At 41.4% G+C, this 18,684-nt stretch overlaps 1 protein-coding gene across 1 annotated transcript in view; it reads left to right on the plus strand.

Annotated features, from left to right (window-relative positions):
• The first annotated feature begins 8,918 nt into the window (after window positions 1-8,918).
• The window catches only part of LOC139544098 (complement C3-like), a 51,431-nt gene continuing 41,665 nt past the window's right edge, over window positions 8,919-18,684 (plus strand). Inside the window, exons 1-6 of the mRNA XM_071350864.1 lie at window positions 8,919-9,062; window positions 10,886-11,081; window positions 13,654-13,822; window positions 14,480-14,550; window positions 16,643-16,731; window positions 16,820-16,902. Of these exons, the coding sequence (XP_071206965.1) occupies window positions 8,989-9,062; window positions 10,886-11,081; window positions 13,654-13,822; window positions 14,480-14,550; window positions 16,643-16,731; window positions 16,820-16,902 (682 nt within the window). The 5' untranslated portion in view covers window positions 8,919-8,988. The remainder of the gene's footprint in view (window positions 9,063-10,885; window positions 11,082-13,653; window positions 13,823-14,479; window positions 14,551-16,642; window positions 16,732-16,819; window positions 16,903-18,684) is intronic.

Consider the following 18,684-nt stretch of genomic DNA (forward strand, 5'->3'; position numbering starts at 1 on the left):
AGCGAGCGTGACAATAATAAACAGAATTTCCAATGGCTGTGTGATCTGATTATGCTAGAGCAATTTAACTACTTATGGCTGGGGGGCAGTATTGAGTAGCTTGGATGAATAAGATGCCCAGAGTAAACTGCCTGCTACTAAGATATGCATATTATTAGTAGATCTGGATAGAAAACACTCTGAAGTTTCTAAAACTGTTTGAATGATGTCTGTGAGTATAACAGAACTCATATGGCAGGCAAAAACCTGAGACAAAATGGATGAGTTTTCACTTCCTACGGCTTCCACTAGATGTCAACAGTCAATAGAACTTTGTCTGATGACTCTAAGGTGAAGGGGGGCCGAAGGAGACAGGAATGAATAAGCACTGCCATGAGGTGACCACGCTTTGACCACGCTGGTCTGAAGCTGCGGTTTTGGCGGACGAGTATGTTTTGACTCACAAAAGTGTCTTTGCAGAGCCCCGTATTCGGAGTGAGTGGGTGCGTTCGGAGAGATTTGGGCCTCGCTCACCGATATACTTTGGTTCACGAGCAGAGTTTTATTCAACTAGGGTTGAGCCTGACTCCCGTGGTAAAGCTGACTTTGGTCAAGAGTGACACTACTGTCAAGGTTCGGGTCATTGGAAAAACGAATGTCCGGTTCTCAGGACTAGGGGTAAATTCAGTGCGTGCGCTTATGTTAAATCTAAGCCTACGGCGTTATTTGCGCCTGTTCCACATCAGTTCACTTCTGACACATTGTCTCATGCCCAGGGGCATGTGAAAGTCCATATTAACCCAGACTATTTACCTTTCATTACGGAGGGTTTTGTGTCTATGTTAGGAAGTAAGGACCTATTGCCGGTGAAGATCCTGAGACACAGATGCCTCTGAATCGTTTGTGTTGGAGTCTGTGTTACACTTCTATGCTGAGACTGATTCGGGGAATAGTGTTCTAATTAGGGGAATAGGTTTGAACACTCTGTCAGTTCCATTGCATAAACTGATGTTGGATTGTGGACTGGTGAAAGGTGAGGTTGTTGTGGGGTGCGTCCTTCGTTGCCTATTGAGGGTATCGACGTTATCCTTGGGAATAACTTGGCTGGTGAGCGTGTATGGCCTGTCATGTTTCCATCTCTAGTGGTTTCCACTAAGCCATATTTGTAGGGATTCCTGAGAGTGCGCAGTTTCCCAGAGGTGTTCTCCGCGTGTGCAGTGACCCGTTCTATGAGCCATGGCGACCTGGTCACTGCGCTAATGAGAATGCTACAAAGAAATCTGTCACTACTTTCCTTGTTATCCCGTTATCTGTACCCAGCTCCAATCTAATCAAGGCGCAACAGGCTGACCCCACATTAGAGTTGCGTGACCAAATTGTGCCTGTGGGAGATGTCACCCATGGCTATTTTCTCCAAGAGGATGTCATGATGAGAAAGTGGGTGTCTTATGGTAGTTGTTTTCTGGGGGAGGCGTTTAGTCAGATTGTTGTACCAGTTAAGCTTTGTGAGTTGGTGTTGACAACTTCCCACAATGACATTGCTGGACATGTGGGTGTGAGGAAAACCTACAATCGCATATTAAGGGATTTATTTTGGCTTAGGTTGAAGAGGGATGTTTCTGAGTTCATCAAAACTTGTCAAACCTGTCAATTAACTGGTTAACCTAATCAAGCTATTAAGCCGGTACCACTGTTTCCTATTCCTGTACTCAGCCAACCTTTTGAGTATCTGATTATTGACTGTTGGTCCTCTGCCTCGTTCTAAAAAGGGTAGTAGTTACCTGTTCACTGTGTCAGATCACTAGGTTTCCTGCTGCCTATCCTCTCCGGTCTATCACGACTAAGTCTGTGCTAAAAGCTTTGACTCAGTTTCTCTCACTGTTTGGAATCCCTAAGGTCATTCTGCGTGATCAAGGATCTAATTTCACCTCTAATCTGTTTGGTCAGGTTCTCCAACAGCTCCATATTAAACACAATTTGTCTAGCGCCTATCACGCGCAAAGTCAAGGAGCGATGGAACGTTTCCATCAAACACTTAAGTCTTTGTTGAGAGCTTATTGTACTGAGTTGAATAAGGATTGGGAGAAGGGGTTGCCTTGGTTACTGTTAGCCGCTAGGGAGGTTTCACAGGAGAGCACGGGTTTCAGTCCAAATGACCTTGTGTTTGGACATTGGGTGTGTGGACTTCTATCTGTTCTCCTGGATGACTGGAAGTCTCCCGAGCCCACTCAGTCCTTGTTATCTTATATGTGTGATTTCCGGTGACGCCTGTACGCCACTGGTGAAACGGCTAAAGAGGAGCTATCATTTTCACAGGAGAGGATGAAGGGCATATTTGATCGGCGAACTGAGCCTCGTCACTTTAGTCCAGGTGACCAGGTTCTTGCTCTGCTGCCAATTGTTGGTTCTCCTTTTCAAGCCAAGCTTCAAGGTCCATAAACGGTTGTGCGCCAGTGCACTGAGCAAAACTATCTAGATGCCACTCCAAAACAGAGAAAAGCACACCAACTGTGCCATGTAAATTTGTTGAAACCCTATTATGCACGTTCCTCTGAGGCTAAACAATGGAAGTCTATAGAGGACGGTAAACCTGTTATTTTGGACGATACCGTTATTTCCCTGGGTTCTTGTCAGGCTAGGTCTGTGCATGAGGAGGAAGATGTTCCTGGTCCCAACGATTGCATACTGCAGGGTAGATTGAAAAATTCAGAGAAACTGGATATTTTAGACAGCCTTCTCGCTCATCTACCTGTTGGTGGGCGGAAAGAGATGGTTGGTCTGATTAAGAGATTTCCAGGTTTGTTTTCTGATACACCTACATGTACAAACTTAATAAAACACGATATTGACGTTGGAGATGCTGACCCCATTCGTCAGCGGTTCTATAGAGTTTCTTCAGAGAAACGGCGTTGTCTGGATGCTGAGGTCAGGTGAGGAGAGTGAGATTGCAGAGCCTTTCTCCAGTTGGGCTTCTCCCTGTATCTTGGTCAGTAAACCGGATTGGACAAACAGATTTTGTACGGACTACCGTAAGCTAGTGTCACTAAGCCAGATTAATTTCCTCTTCCTCGGATGGAGGCCTGCGTTGATCAAGTCGGAGCAGCTAAGTTTGAGCAAATTTGACCTGTTAAAGGGCTATTGGCAGGTGCCACTGATGAGTAGGGCACGTGAAATCTCTGCCTTTATTACACCCTCTGGTCTGTACTCGTATTCGGTTATGAGTTTCGGCCTGCGTAATGCACCTGCCACTTTTCAGCGAATTATGAACAGGGTTGTCTCCGGTCTGGCCAGGTGCGCTGTCTATCTGGACGATGTAGTGATATATGTAGATATTGGGAGGAACATCTGTCCCGTAGTCAAGCCTTGTTCGACAGCCTAGCTGCGGGTCGCCTCACGATCAATCTGGCTAAATGTGAGTTTGCTCAGGCGACGGTTACATACCTTGGAAAGGTGGTTGGGCAGGGTGAAGTGCGTCCTGTTCGGGCTAAGGTGGTAGCTATTGATGCTTTTCCAACACCAACTTCTAAAAAGGAACTGATGCATTTCTTGGGAATGATTGGTTATTACCGTAGATTTTGTAGGAACTTCTCTACTGTGGTCGCTCCCTTGACAGTTTTGCTGAAAGCTAAGGCTGTTTACGTATGGTCCTCCGTTGTCAACAGGCTTTTGAAGTTACAAAGATGTTGCTTACCCCAACTCCGGTGCTGGCTGCTCCTCGCGTGGATTTGTCATTTACTTTGCAGGTGGATGCTAGTCATGTGGGGGCAGGTGCAGTTTTTCTGCAAGCAGATGTGTCTGGTGTTGAAAGGCCTGTTAGTTTCTTTTCCAAAAAGTTTAATCAGTTGAACTACTCGGTCATTGAAAAAGAAGCGCTAGCACTCATATGGGCGCTACAACACTTCGAGGTCTGTCTGGTCGAGAGTAGTACCTATTGTGGTCTACACCGACCATAACCTCACCTTTTTGAGGTCCATGATGTGTCCTAATCAGAGGATAATGAGATGGTGGTTATTTTTACAAGCATTCCATCTCGATGTGCGGCACATCCGGGGGACTGATAATGTCGTTGCTGACGCGCTCTCTCGTGCGCCCTATTCCTGAATGTCCACGTGAATGACCACTGTTATTTTGTGTTTGGTATTGTCCTGTTCTGTCGCTCCTGTCTGTTCCCTTCTGGTCTCGTTTTCTTCTTTCCTCTTAAAGGTTGCTTCCTGTTCGCAAAGGTTGCTGAGGTCTGGGGAGGACGAGGTTGGCTGGGGCAAGTGGAAGTGTGAACACGTAACCCCCTCATCAATTTGGGACGCAGGCTGGGTCAATTTGTTTGTGTGACTGGTATGGTATTCCGGGGTCCTTGTTGGTCCCCGGTTTTATGGGGGGGGGGTTACGACCCTCCCACTCTGTCTGCCGAATTCTTTCTCTTTGCTCTTGTTTTCCTTATTAGGATGTCGGTGGGCGGAGCCGGGAGGGTCGTCAGCGAAATGGGACACACCTGGGTTCGGGTGTGTCCCAGGATAAATGCACCTCTTCCCCATTCATTGAGGAGACTCTCTCCAAGCATTCAATGATAGATTTTGGTTGTGGCATTTTTGTTTGTTTGCGTTGGCACCTTTCAACACCCCTCATTATCACATTTATGCACGCAACCACTCACTTACACTATTGATTTACTGACTACACACACCATTGTTAATTCTTTAGTTTACTTTAGTTAATAAATATATTTTGTTATTTCTTATCTCCACGTTGTCTTCCTTTTTGTTAAGAACTTTGAGCCGGACACTGCCTAGTTTCGTTCTGTATTTGCCTACTTTAAACTTAAGGCCATTCTTCCATCCTTCCCAACCTTTAGGTGACCCATTGTGAGCAAGACATTTGTCGGTGGACTAAGGCTTCTGCAGCATCAAAGTCGCACTCACTTGGAAACTCATTCTACTCATACATAGCTTTTGCCTCGCTTTCACGGATCCCTCGATCTGTCATTATGCACACTTGATCCCCATTTTCCTTGATTAAATACTAAGTATGCCCTTTGTTCACCATGGTCTTGTCGGTTATTGTTCCCATTCCTGTTGGTCGTGTGAGTACCTATGCGTTGGTGCAGCTGTTATGCTGCGTGCTTTATGTTGTGTATTACGGGTGTCTGTCACGACTTCCGCCGAGGTCGGTTCCTCTCCTTATTCGGGCGGAGTTCGGCGGTCGACGTCACCGGTCTTCTAGCTATCGCTGATCCATCTTTAATTTTCCATTGGTTTTGTCTTTATTTTCTACACACCTGGTTTTCATTATCCAATTACATGTTCATGTATTATGCAACCCTCATGAATTGTAAATCAGTAATTTCTCCCAACAGATGTCAAAGAAAAGCTCTCACACACACGCACACACACACACAGCAAGGATGGAGTGAAAAAGTACGGTGTTGAAAGACACACAGAGCCTGCAATGGCATTACCATTATCTCTAAGCCATGCCGAGTTCAACGAGATGCCCCAATTGACCGTAGCTCGCTCGGTCTGAGCGCAGCGACAGTGACAAGAAGAAGGACCCAAATGAACCTTGACCTCAATTTCAAGTTTTTTGCTTTTGGGAGACAGAGAGAGAACCGTCAAGGTTAGAAGCACAATTTGACCTCAGGAACGTTCCTAAGGTCCTCCCGATCTGTGCAAGCCTAACCATGACCGTGTGGCATTAACCCTTAACAGTTAAAAGAAGGTGTTTACATCAAACAGTTTACAATGACATCTCTCCCCATAGGAACACATTGCCTGCACCCCTAAATTCAACCTGAAGCCTATGTGGGTTATGAATGTCTTATGAACCTGTCTTCGATGACAATCCATCAGGCCACTATTAGGTCTACCTGTGTTGATTCTAAGCTTCCTGGAGCAACCGGAAGTTATTAAAATCACCCTAAAAGTGTTTTTCCATAACAAACCAGTAGTTTGTGATATATAGTGCATTCAACCCTGTGTAAATCAGTCAGTTCTTAACGTATAGACTTAAAACTCAGGATTCTGTAAAAGCATACCCCGATCAGGATATGTATTTACTTATAGCTTCCTGTGCCAACCGGAAGTGCCTTAAAATGGGGTCATAGGTGCTGTTTCGAAGGGTTAAAAAAGTCAGATCTTTCCAAAACTTTAAATGTGTGATTAGGCAACCCTCATGAACTGTAAATCATGTCTCCCATAAAATTTCCAAGAACCCCCCCCCCCCCCCACGCACACACAGCTCACACACACAGAAAGGATGGAGGGACACAGTGTGGGGTGTAGAGACAGACAGTGCCTGCAATAGTTACTTTTGTTTGAACTTTTAAAGAACCGTCAGACCTAGAGTTCTGAAACTTTAGAAACCTGTTCTAGAGCTCAGGTCGATAGTGCACGGTGAGTTATGTGGCTCTAGAATGTTCTCAGACCGATTAACAGCCTCGTACATTTGCAATGACTTCAATTCATTTTGACCATTACGAAAATGGCGACAGTTAGAAAAGTCCCAGAGTCGCAAGACTAGGTGCATTGAAACCGGCTCGGCCCATAGAGACGGACCCAACGTTCCTGTCTGATAGCTCATTCAAGCACCCCGTAGCAAGGCATGGAAAAAAGTGGATTTTCAGCACCAATTAAGGTCTTGCTCAGGCACCGAATGACCTATCGAGCCGAAACTTGGGATTCGAGGTCGCCTCACATAGGGCTACACATAATGTCAGAACTGGACCCGCAGCTAGAACATAACTACGTGTTATATGTTTTATTATGGTTTAAATAGAAGGCACTGTGAATTTTGGGCCTGCTCTGAAATATGTGATAGTTGGCTTCTAAACGTGTTGGAAAAAGTGGGTGTGGTGTCTGATGGTATGACATTCTGAAATCAACACCAACGAGCGATGGAGAGGAACCAGAATCACTGCCCGACCATCCCGAGTTCATCGGCCCAGTCAATTTCGCATTCCTGCAGTATTTTTGAGCACATCAAATTCGTGATGGTATATGCCCATTGAAACATATTGCAAATGCACGTTACATTTGCAATATGATGTGATGTTTTTCACTGTTGAATCATATTGCAAATGTAACGTGCATTTGCAATATGTTTCAACAGTGAAAAACATCACCAAATGCACATGATGAAATCAACACAACGAGCGATGGAGAGGAACCACTATCACTGCCCGGCCATCCCGAGTTCATCAGGCCAGTCAATTTTACATTTCTGCAGTATTTTTGAGCATGTCAAATTCGTGATGGTAATTGAAACATATTGAAACATATTGCAAATGCACAGTAATTGGTAATGGGTAATTGAAACACATTGAAACACATTGCAAATGCACAGTACATTTTTTGGCTATGTTTCATGTTTTATACTACGGCCCCAAATCAATGGGTGCTGGCCTGAGTGATTTATGGAGGTTTTCAAAAAAGTCAAAAAATATTCTGTTTTTTCTTCTCGAAAATATTCTATGTTTTTTCTTCTGGAGTCAATGGCCTGAGTGATTTATGGAGGTTTTCAAAAAAAGTCAAAAAATATTCTATGTTTTTTCTTCTCGAAAATATTCTATGTTTCATGTTTTGGGTTACCAGGCACGATTTTCAATACGGTTTTAAATGCTTCATTTTGGCCTTTTTTTATTTTTTATGTTATTTTCGACTTTTGACTTCCTATGAAATCATATTGTCCTTATGGACAAGTAAAAAAAAAATGATAATAATAAAATATGACAAAAGTATGTTCATACAGTTCTTATACATGTGAAATTGACATAAAAATCGAAAGAATTTCGAAAACGGTCCAGAAAGCACTTTTTTAAAGGGGGTGATACGTTTTTCAAATGTTTTCATATGTTTGACTTTTGACTTCCTATGATATCATATTGCAAATGCACAAAACATATACCGTATGTACAAGTAAACATTTCCAAAAAAATTATGATAATACAATTTGACAAAAGTTTGTTCATACAGTTCTTATACATGTGTAATTGACATAAAAATCGAAACAATTTCGAAAAACGGTCTAGAAAGCACTTTTTTAAGGGGTTGATAAGTTTTTGCAAAAATGTTAAAAATTTCAAATTTTTTCTCTTGGGTCTTGACTTGTGTTACATTTGCAATATGAAAAGTTACGGTAAAGCCATCTATAGGATTTTTGGAGTGTTACAATTGGCATTTGCCATATGACATTTGCAATCAACTTTGGATGAAACGCGGCCGAATTGAGTGGTATTGTCCATCGTGTATATGTTTTGGATGGTGCCAATGACTTCCCATTCTATTTTGTCCATTTCAGGGGGGTGTTCCCTTACATAAATGGGAGACATTAGGGATGTGAAAAAACATTTGTATTTTGTTGTACCTTGGGTAGGGTTATCTGAAAAAGATTGGGGGTATTTCCATTTGCCCATTACATAACAAACACTGTTTGCAGAGAGAGAGAAAAGCTGCCAGGAAATGTCATTGAAATGATCAATCAGTAACCCACACACACATCAGCTAAATCATAAAAAATGTACCAGTTATTGGTGGGCAAGAATGGCTCAAACATCTATTTGGTCAAAGTTAAGTAGAAACAGAAATTTTGCATCTATCAGAAACCTACTTAGCCTATTGTTTTTCATTAAAGAGTCTCTCAGTTGAACTCCTTCACACATTCATTTAATTTATCTAGCCAACCGGTTTCCCAAGTTCTCGTTTTTTTAAGATACCCACATGCCATCTTAAGCACTGACATGCATAGGTATAGACTTAACAGCAATAAATAAAGAATTACACAAAGTTAAGAGGAGTCTCATTAATTAGGTGGCAGAAGTAGGATTTAAGGGGTGTCTTGTATCTCGCTGTCCTGGGAATTCCCAATTCTGCTAAGAACAAATACAGGGAGGGAGGGTGAGCATGTTGTCTGGCACCCGTCCCAATGTGGAGGGTCAAGAGCAGTTACGGTCAGGAAAATGCAACGATAAAAGCTTGAGCCTGGGTGCAGCAATTTAATTTGGATTTGAATCAGACTCACATGATGCGGGTGGAGCTGGTGTTGCTGGCCGCTGTGGCTCTGTCTCTCCCTATGCTCTCCAAGGGTGAAGTGCTGTGAGTACATCATAAATAAGATAGTTTTCAACGTGGTACAACATTTGGTCCCACAATTGTAAAGGCAATACATCAGCCATCATTCCAAGAATTGTCAGGGTAAACTTATCATAGAAACATTGATAAATAATAAGTAGTACTTCTAAAAATGGTAGTATTAATAGCTAGGTTTCCATCCAATTGGCAACATTACGGATTTGTTGCGGATAAAATTGACTAGTTGTGGATAAATATCTGTGTGTAATGACGTAGTGCATTACAATGACGATAATAATAACAACAATAACAATAATGACGTAGTGCATTACACACAGAAGTTCAATGTGTTTCCATCGCATTTCCAACTTGCGTTAAATAGCAAATGTGCCTACTCTGGTCTTGGCAAATGCGCTCTAGCCAACCGCTCGCAGATACAGTGTGGGTAGGCTAATCTAGTAGATGAGATTATTATGGATAAGAGCGAGAGAGAATATTTGTATTTGTCAAACGGCAGTCAAGCATCGATCAGCATATTACCAGAATAAGACCCTCAATATTTATTGGAAAGAAGTATCAAGATCACTGTGCACTTTTAACCACCCTGTGAAGTTCATCATAACTTCATAATTGAATCTGTAGCCTAATAAACTGAATGGTTTCCCAGATCGTAGTGGGAGGACCACACACCATATCATCGCGTGACTCACAAATGTAGCTCGATATGATGGTTATTATATCAATATTTGTGCATAAAGGAGTTTCCACAGATATTCTCGCATAATTAATTTTACAGACACAAAAAGATGACATGTCAAACAAACAAATTATCTGTCTGCATTTATAAAATTGTACCGAAATGTATAGTTTCCATCACAGCTGTCGTGATTATTTTTTAGTTGATGATTTTTACACTGTGGATGATACGTGGCTAGCGCCATACAATTTATTGTTTACCAGTTACTGTGCATGCTTTGTGGATTTATTCATGTTTTGTTTGCATGGTCACTGCGGGTACCATAATGTTATGACACACCAGTTGAATGTTGATCCCCTGCGATTACACCAAAAAGTACAATATATTATAAAAAAGGAGGGGGGGAATGCTGAAAGGGATTGTTCACCTTTTAAGTCAAATAGGAAGATCGGGATTTTACAACTTGATGTTAAGAAGGTTTTCAATAGTTGTTTATAATTCATTAAAAACATTTTTTTTATTGAAATATAATATTGGAATAGGAATATAACTAATAACATTAAATAACATTGGAATATAACATTTAATAACAATAATTTAACTAATTAACAAATCCATTCAGTGTAACATAGATATCTTATGCTCTGTTATTGCACAATTCTAATTTCTACATAAGCCTACTAGAACCTTGTTCAGGGGTAATACATTTCTGACACACAATGATGGTCTCTGCAGATTACAGTATTTTGCTATACTTTATGAATGGCGTGAGAAATGGGAACTAAAAAGGATTATTATGCTGCTCCAAACACAGCATGTTTCTGCCGACATATGCCCAATAAATACATATGCAAACAGATGCAAGTACACACACACGGATCAGATGTCAGTCATTCCATAACAAAAAGGTCTAGGCCGGGATTGAGTGCACTAGACAGCCAACAATATGCCTTTTAAAGGCATTTTCTCCAACATTCACGGAGATCACATTCATGGTAAATGCTGCGCATGTCAGCTCAACTGTAAATTACCTTTAAAGTCTGTTATAGTGTGACGTGCCTTGAATTAAATCCCGGCCTTAGTCAAGTACAAATCAATCTTCCACCCTCCATATTTTTCCTCTTCCTTTCTCCTCTCTTAACCACTGCAGGTATGTCATGTCTGCTCCTAACCCTCTACGGGTGGGTAGCATGGAGAGGGTCTTTGTTGAAGCTCAAGATTACTCAGGGGGTGATTTCAATGTCAAACTCACGGTGAAGAACTTCCCTGCAAAAGATAAACTGCTCGCATCTACAAGTGTGTCCCTGAATTTAGTTAACAAATACCAGGCACTTATGGACGTTAACGTAAGTCTTTATATATGTTTCCTTACCTAAATTAAATGTACAGTGGCTTCAGAAAGTATTCACACCCCTTGACCTTTTCCACATTTTGTTGTGTTACAGAGTGAATTAAAATGGATTATATTTAGATTTTTGTCACTGGCCCACACACAATACCCCATAATGTAATTTTTTTTTTACAAATTCAAAACTGAAAAGCTGAAATGTCCTGAGTCAATAAGTATTCAATCCCTTTGTTATGACAAGCCTATATAAGTTCAGGAGTAAACGTGCATGTATCACTCACATAATACATTTGAATGCACTCACCATGTGTGCAATAAAACTGTTTAAAATGATTTTGAATGACTTCCTCATCTCTGTACCCCACACATACAATTATCTGTAAGGTCCCTCAGTCGAGCAGCGCATTTCAAATACAGATTCAACCACAAAGACCAATGAGGTTTTCCAATGGCTCGAAAAGAAGCAGACATTGAATGTCTCTTTGAGCATGGTGAAGTTACTACTTACACTTTGGATGGTCTATCAATACACCCAGTCACTAAAAAGATACAGGCGTCCTTCCTAACATAGTTGCCGAATAGGAAGGAAACCGCTCAGTGATTTCACCAGGAGGCCAATGGTGACTTTAAAAAAGAGTTTAATGGCTGTGATGGGAGAAAACTGAGGATGCATCAACAACATTGTAGTTCATCCACAATACTAACCTAATTGACAGAGTGAAAGAAGAAAGCCTGGACAAAATAAAAAAATATTCCAAAACATGCATCCTGTTTTCAACAAGGCACTGCAAAAAAATGTGGCATAGCAATCAAATCAAATGGAATTTTATTGGTCACATACACATATTTAGCAGATGTTATTGCAGGTGTAGCGAAATGCTTGTGTTTATAGCTCCAACAGTGCAGTTGTAACAGTATAACTTTAAACCGTCCCCTCGCCCCGACACGGGCGCGAACCAGGGACCCTCTGCACACATCAACAACGGTTGCCCACGAAGCACGGTCGTTACCCATCGCTCCACAAAAGCCGCGGCCCTTGCAGAGCAAGGGGCAACCCTACTTAAGTCTCAGAGCAAGTGACGTAACTGATTGAAATGCTAGTAGCGCGCACCACCGCTAACTGGCTAGCCATTTCACATCCGTTACACTCACCCCCCTTTCGACCTCCTCCTTTTCCGCAGCAACCAGTGATCCGCCCTTTCAACCTCCTCCTTTTCCGCAGCAACCAGTGATCCGGGTCAACAGCATCAATGTAACAGTATAACTTTACGTCGTCCCCTCGCCCCGACACGGGCGCGAACCAGGGACCCTCTGCACACATCAACAACGGTTGCCCACGAAGCACGGTCGTTACCCATCGCTCCACAAAAGCCGCGGCCCTTGCAGAGCAAGGGGCAACCCTACTTAAGTCTCAGAGCAAGTGACGTAACTGATTGAAATGCTAGTAGCGCGCACCACCGCTAACTGGCTAGCCATTTCACATCCGTTACACAGTAATATAAAAAAGTTCACAACAATACACACAATGCACACAAATCTAAAAGTAAAATAATGGAATTAAGAAATATAGATATTAGGACGTGTAATGTCGGAGGGGAATGGACTAAAATACAGTAGAATAGAATACAGTTTATACATATGAGATGAGTATAGCAAAAATATGTAAACATAATTAAAGTGACTAGTGTTCCATTATTGAAGTGGCCAGTGATTTCAAGTCTATGTATAGAGGGTAGCAGCCTTTAAGGTGTCCTGAATACAAAGTGTTGTGTTTGGGGCAAATCCAATACAACACATTACCGAGTACCACTCTCCATATTTTCAATTATAGTGGTGGCTGCATCATGTTATGGGTATGCTTGTAAGGACTGGGGAGTGTTTCAGGATTTAAAAAATTATGGAATGGAGCTAAGCACAGGCAAAATCCTAGAGGAAAACATGGTTCAGCCAGCTTTCCACCAGACTCTGGGAGACAAATTCACCTTTCAGCAGGAAAATAACCTAAAACACAAGGCCAACTATACACCGGAGTTGCGTACAGTACCAGGAAGACAGTGAATGTTCCTGAGTGGCCAAGTTACAGTTCTGACTTAAATCTACTTGAAAATACTTGTCTAGCAATGATCAACAACCAATTTGACAGAGCTTGAAGAATTTTGAAAATTATAATGGGCAAATGTCGCACAATCCAGGTGTGGAAAGCTCTTAGAGACTTACCCTGAAAGACTTACAGCTGTAATCGTTGCCAAATGTGCTCCTGGAAAGTATTGACTCAAGATTGTGAATACTTATGTCAATGAGATATTTCTGCATTTAATTTTCAATACATTTGCGAAAATGTCTAAAAACATTTTTTCACTTTGTCATAATGGGGTGTAGATGGGTGATATTTTTTTTTGTTAATCCATTTTGAATTCAGGCTGTATTACAAAATGTGGAATAAGTCAAAGGATATGAAGGCACTGTATCTGAGATCACTTCATGTAAGATATTAATTTCAGTATTTTACCTGTGGTCGTGTACTTCGCACAAAAAAATCCTCATCACTTCTGTTTTCTCAAACTTGTCAGATCTTGGAGGGACCTGACTTCTTTGATGAGGACTACACAGTGAACCAGTATGTGTACCTGCAAGCTGAGTTCCCAGGCCACAGTCTTGAAAAAGTAGTCCTGGTCTCCTTTCAAACCGGCTACATATTTGTACAAACGGACAAAACCATTTACACGCCAGAAAGTAAAGGTATGGCTGAGCCCACTGACCTAAAGCCTTCGAATTAGCATTGCTCGGCAATCACCTCTGCTCAGGGGCGGACTGTAACCAGAAATCGACCCTATTATTTCTAACGAACCGGACCATTTTTTTTAACTTGAGGCTACCATGTTTCTTTCTTGGGGCCCCCAATATTCGCCAGATAAAAAAAACTAGTTAGACAGGCCCACTGGGGTAAAAATGGACCGCCCCATCTGTCATTTGCCCGAAATGCCAGAAGGCCAGTCTACCCCTGTGAATCAGTTTGATTAATTTGGGGTCAGGTCGAAAGTCACATGAAACATTAATGGACATTTATCTTTTTTAATTTATTTTTAATTTCACCTTTATTTAACCATGTAGGCTAGTTGAGAACAAGTTCTCATTTGCAACTGCGACCTGGCCAAGATAAAGCAAAGCAGTTTGACACATACAACAACACAGAGTTACACATGGAATAAACAAACATACAATCAATAATACAGTAGAAAAATCTATATACAGCATGTGCAAATGAGGTATCTAGCTAGCTGGGAGATGAACATTGGGGTGATTTTGACCCAGAGTCAAAATTGTGTTACTCTAATTAATCCACAGATAAAACGGTGTTACACTATATGAACCTAACATCTTAAACTGCATTCTTAGTGTATTACAGAGTCTTTGCCTTAAACACCGGTCTAGAGCCTGTAACAGATATCATCAATGTGGAAATTATGGTAAGTTGTCCTTATAAAAAAATGAAACAGCATTGAGAATGCTTCCTTAGTCATGGTTGATGCATATGGCCAGTTGACAAAATAGGTATTTTCTGGCATTACTAATGTTTACTACTGTCAATCTTGAGTAGCAACAGATTAATTATCTGTGATCAGTCCATGTATTCTTTCACATATCATGTACAGTTAAAGTCGGAAGTTTACATACATCTTAGCCAAATACATTTAAACTCTGTTTTTCCCAATTCCTGACATTTAATCAGAGTAAAAATTCCCTGTCTTAAGTCAGTTAGGATCACCACTTTATTTTAAGAATGTGAAATGTCAGAATAATAGTAGAGAGAATGATTTATTTCAGCTTTTATTTCTTTCATCACATTCCCAGTGGGTCAGAGGTTTACATACACTCAATTAGTATTTGGTAGCATTGCCTTTAAATTGTTTAACTTGGGTCAAACGTTTCGGGTAGCCTTCCACAAGCTTCCCACAATAAGTTGGGTGAATTTTGGCCCATTCCTCCTGACAGAGCTGGTGTAACTGAGTCAGGTTTGTAGGCCTCCTTGCTCACACATGCTTTTTCAGTTCTACCCACAAATTTTCTATGGGATTGAAGTCAGGGCTTTGTGATGGCCACTCCAATACCTTGACTTTGTTGTCCTTAAGCCATTTTGCCCCAACTTTGGTAGTATGCTTGGGGTCATTGTCCATTTGGAAGACCCATTTGCAACCAAGCTTTAACTTCATGACTAAAGTCTTGAGACGTTGCTTCAATATAACCACATCATTTTCCTGCCTCATGATGCCACCTATTTTGTGACGTTTTTAATTTTTTAATTTTTTAATTTTACCTTTATTTAACTAGGCAAGTCAGTTAAGAACAAATTCTTATTTTCAATGATGGCCTAGGAACAGTGGGTTAACTGCCTTGTTCAGGGGCAGAACGACAGATAGTTACCTTGTCGGCTCGGGGATTCGATCTTGCAACCTTTCGGTTACTAGTACAACACTCTAACCACTAGGCTAACCACTCTAACCACTAAGTGCACCAGTCTCTCCTGCAGCAAAGCAACCCCACAACATCATGCTGCCACCCCCTTGCTTCACGGTTGGGATGGTGTGCTTCACGGTTGGGATGGTGTTCTTCGACTTGCAAGCTTGCCCCTTTTTCCTCCTAACATAATGATGGTCATTATGGCCAAACAGATCTTCATCAGATCTTCATCTTCATCTTTCATCAGACCAGAGGACCAGAGGACATTTCTCCAAAAAGTACAATCTTTGTCCCCATGTGCAGTTGCAAACTGTAGTCTGGCTTTTTTTATGGTGGTTTTGGAGCAGTGGCTTCTTCCTTGCTGAGCGGCCTTTCAGGTTATGTAGATTATAGGACTTGTTTTACTGTGGATATAGATACTTTTGTACCTGTTTCCTCCAGCATCTTCACAAGGTCCTTTGCTGTTGTTCTGAGATTGATTTGCACTTTTCGTACCAAAGTACGTTCATCTCTAGGAGACAGAACGCGTCTCCTTCCTGAGCGGTATGACGGCTGCGTGGTCCTATGGTGTTTATACTTGCGTACTATTGTTTGAACGTGGTACCTTCAAGCATTTGGAAATTGCTCCCAAGGATGAACCAGACTTGTGGAGGTCTACAATTTTTTTAATGAGGTCTTGGCTGATTTCTTTTGATTTTCCCATGATGTCAAGCAAAGAGGCACTGAGTTTAAAGGTAGGCCTTGAAATACATCCACAGGACTACCTCCAATTGACTCAAATGATGTCAATTTGCCTATCAGAAGCTTCTAAAGCCATGACATAAATTTCTGGAATTTTCCAAGCTGTTTATAGGCACAGTCAACTTAGTGTATGCAAACTTCTGACCCACTGGAATTGTGATACATTGAATTATAAGTGAAATAATCTGTCTGTAAACAATTGCTGGAAAAATTAGTGTCATGCACAAAGTAGATGTCCTAACCGACTTGCCAAAACTATAGTTTGTTGAACAAGACATTTTTGGAGTGGTTGAAAAACGAGTTTTAATTACTCCAACCTAAGTGTATGTAAACTTCCGACTGTATATTGTTTACTTATAGAATCCTGATGGAATCACCTTAATGCAGAAAAATTACAAACCACAAAATGGAATGAAATCTGAAGCCTTCCCTGTCCCAGAGATCACCAGGTTTGTTTTTGTTATTCAATCATCCTAACACACTTATCAGGAAAACTTTTGCCTGTGAGCCTTCTGCTCTCATTCTCTCTTAATATAGCTATGGAAACTGGAAAGTGGTGGCCAACTTCAAGAATACCCCACATAAGAACTTCACTGCAGATTTCGAGGTGAAAGAATATGGTAAGAAGGGTATTCATTTGGGTAGTCTTTAATTAAAGGACAATTCCACCACTTTTCAACCTCATATTCATTATCTCCAGAACCATACTGTAACAGTCTACATATGTAAAAATGGCACATTTATATAATCTGTGGTTAAAAAGACAAGATGTTTTAATCTCTAATGATGCCATTATGTAGAACATTTTAGTTTATATATTTTTTTCAATAAAACCTAGAAATGCACCGTTTTCAATAAAAAGAAAGTGGTGGTGGAATTGCCCTTTAAGAACAGTCCTGGCTAGTCTAGGATTTGGAGTGTTTGTATATAATAAATAGCGCCTATATAAACTAAATGAACTAAACAAAAATATAAACGCAACTAGCAAACAATGTAAAAGATTTTACAGAGTTACAATTCATGTAAGGAAATCAGTCAATTTAATTTTTATTTTAATTTTTTATTTCACCTTTATGTAACCAGGTAGGCCAGTTGAGAACAAGTTCTCATTGACAACTGCGACCTGGCCAAGATAAAGCAAAGCAGTGCGACAAAAAACAACAACACAGAGTTACACGTGGGATAAACAAAAGTACAGTCAATAACACCATAGAAAAATCTATATACAGTGTGTGCAAATGGGGTAAGGAGGTAAGGCAATAAATAGGCCATAGTAGCGAAGTAATTACAATTTAGCAAATTAACACTGGAGTGATATATGTGCATATGATGATGTACAAGTAGAAATACTGGTGTGCAAAAGAGCAAAAAAAGTAAAGAAAAACAATATGGGAATGAGGTAGGTAGTTGGCTGGGCTATTTACAGATGGGCTGTGTACAGCTGCAGCGATCGGTAAGCTGCTCAGATAGCTGATGCTTAAAGTTAGTGAGGGAGATATAAGTCTCCAACTTCAGCGATTTTTGCAATTCGTTCCAGTCATTGGCAGCAGAGAACTGGAAGGAAAGGCGGCCAAAGGAGGTGTTGGCTTTGGGGATGACCAGTGAGATATAACTGCTGGAGAGCGTGCTACGGGTGGGTGGTGTTATTGTGACCAGTGAGCTGAGATAAGGCAGAGCTTTACCTAGCAAAGACTTATAGATGACCTGGAGCCAGTGGGTCTGGCAACGAATATGTAGCGAGGGCCAGCCGACGACAGCATACAGGTCGCAGTGGTGGGTGGTATATGGGGCTTTGGTTACAAAACAAATGGCACTGTCATAGACTGTATCCAGTTAACTGATTAGAGTGTTGGAGGCTATTTTGTAAATGACATCGCCGAAGTTGAGGATCGGTAGGATAGTCAGTTTTATGAGGGTATGTTTGGCAGCGTGAGTGAAGGAGGCTTTGTTGCGAAATAGGAAGCAGATTCTAGATTTCATTTTGGATTGGAGATGCTTTATGTGAGTCTGGAAGGATAGTTTACAGTCTAACCAGACACCTAGGTATTTGTAGTTGTCCACATATTCTAAGTCAGAACCATCCAGAGTAGTGATGCTAGTCAGACGGGCAGGTGCGGGTAGCAATCGGTTGAAGAGCATGCATTTAGTTTTACTAGCGTTTAGGAGCAGTTGGAGGCCACGGAAGTGGAGTGTTGTATGGCATTGAAGCTCGTTTGGAGGTTGTTAACACAGTGTCCAAAGAAGGGCCAGATGTATACAGAATGGTGTCGTCTGCGTAGAGCTGGATCAAGGAATCACCTGCAGCCACAGCGACATCGTTGATATATAGAGAGAAAAGAGTCGGCCCGAGAATTGAACCCTGTGGTACCCCCATAGAGACTGCCAGAGGTCCGGACAACAGT

This window comes from Salvelinus alpinus, chromosome 2 (genome assembly GCF_045679555.1).
Source record: "Salvelinus alpinus chromosome 2, SLU_Salpinus.1, whole genome shotgun sequence".
Taxonomy (NCBI): Eukaryota; Metazoa; Chordata; class Actinopteri; order Salmoniformes; family Salmonidae; genus Salvelinus; species Salvelinus alpinus.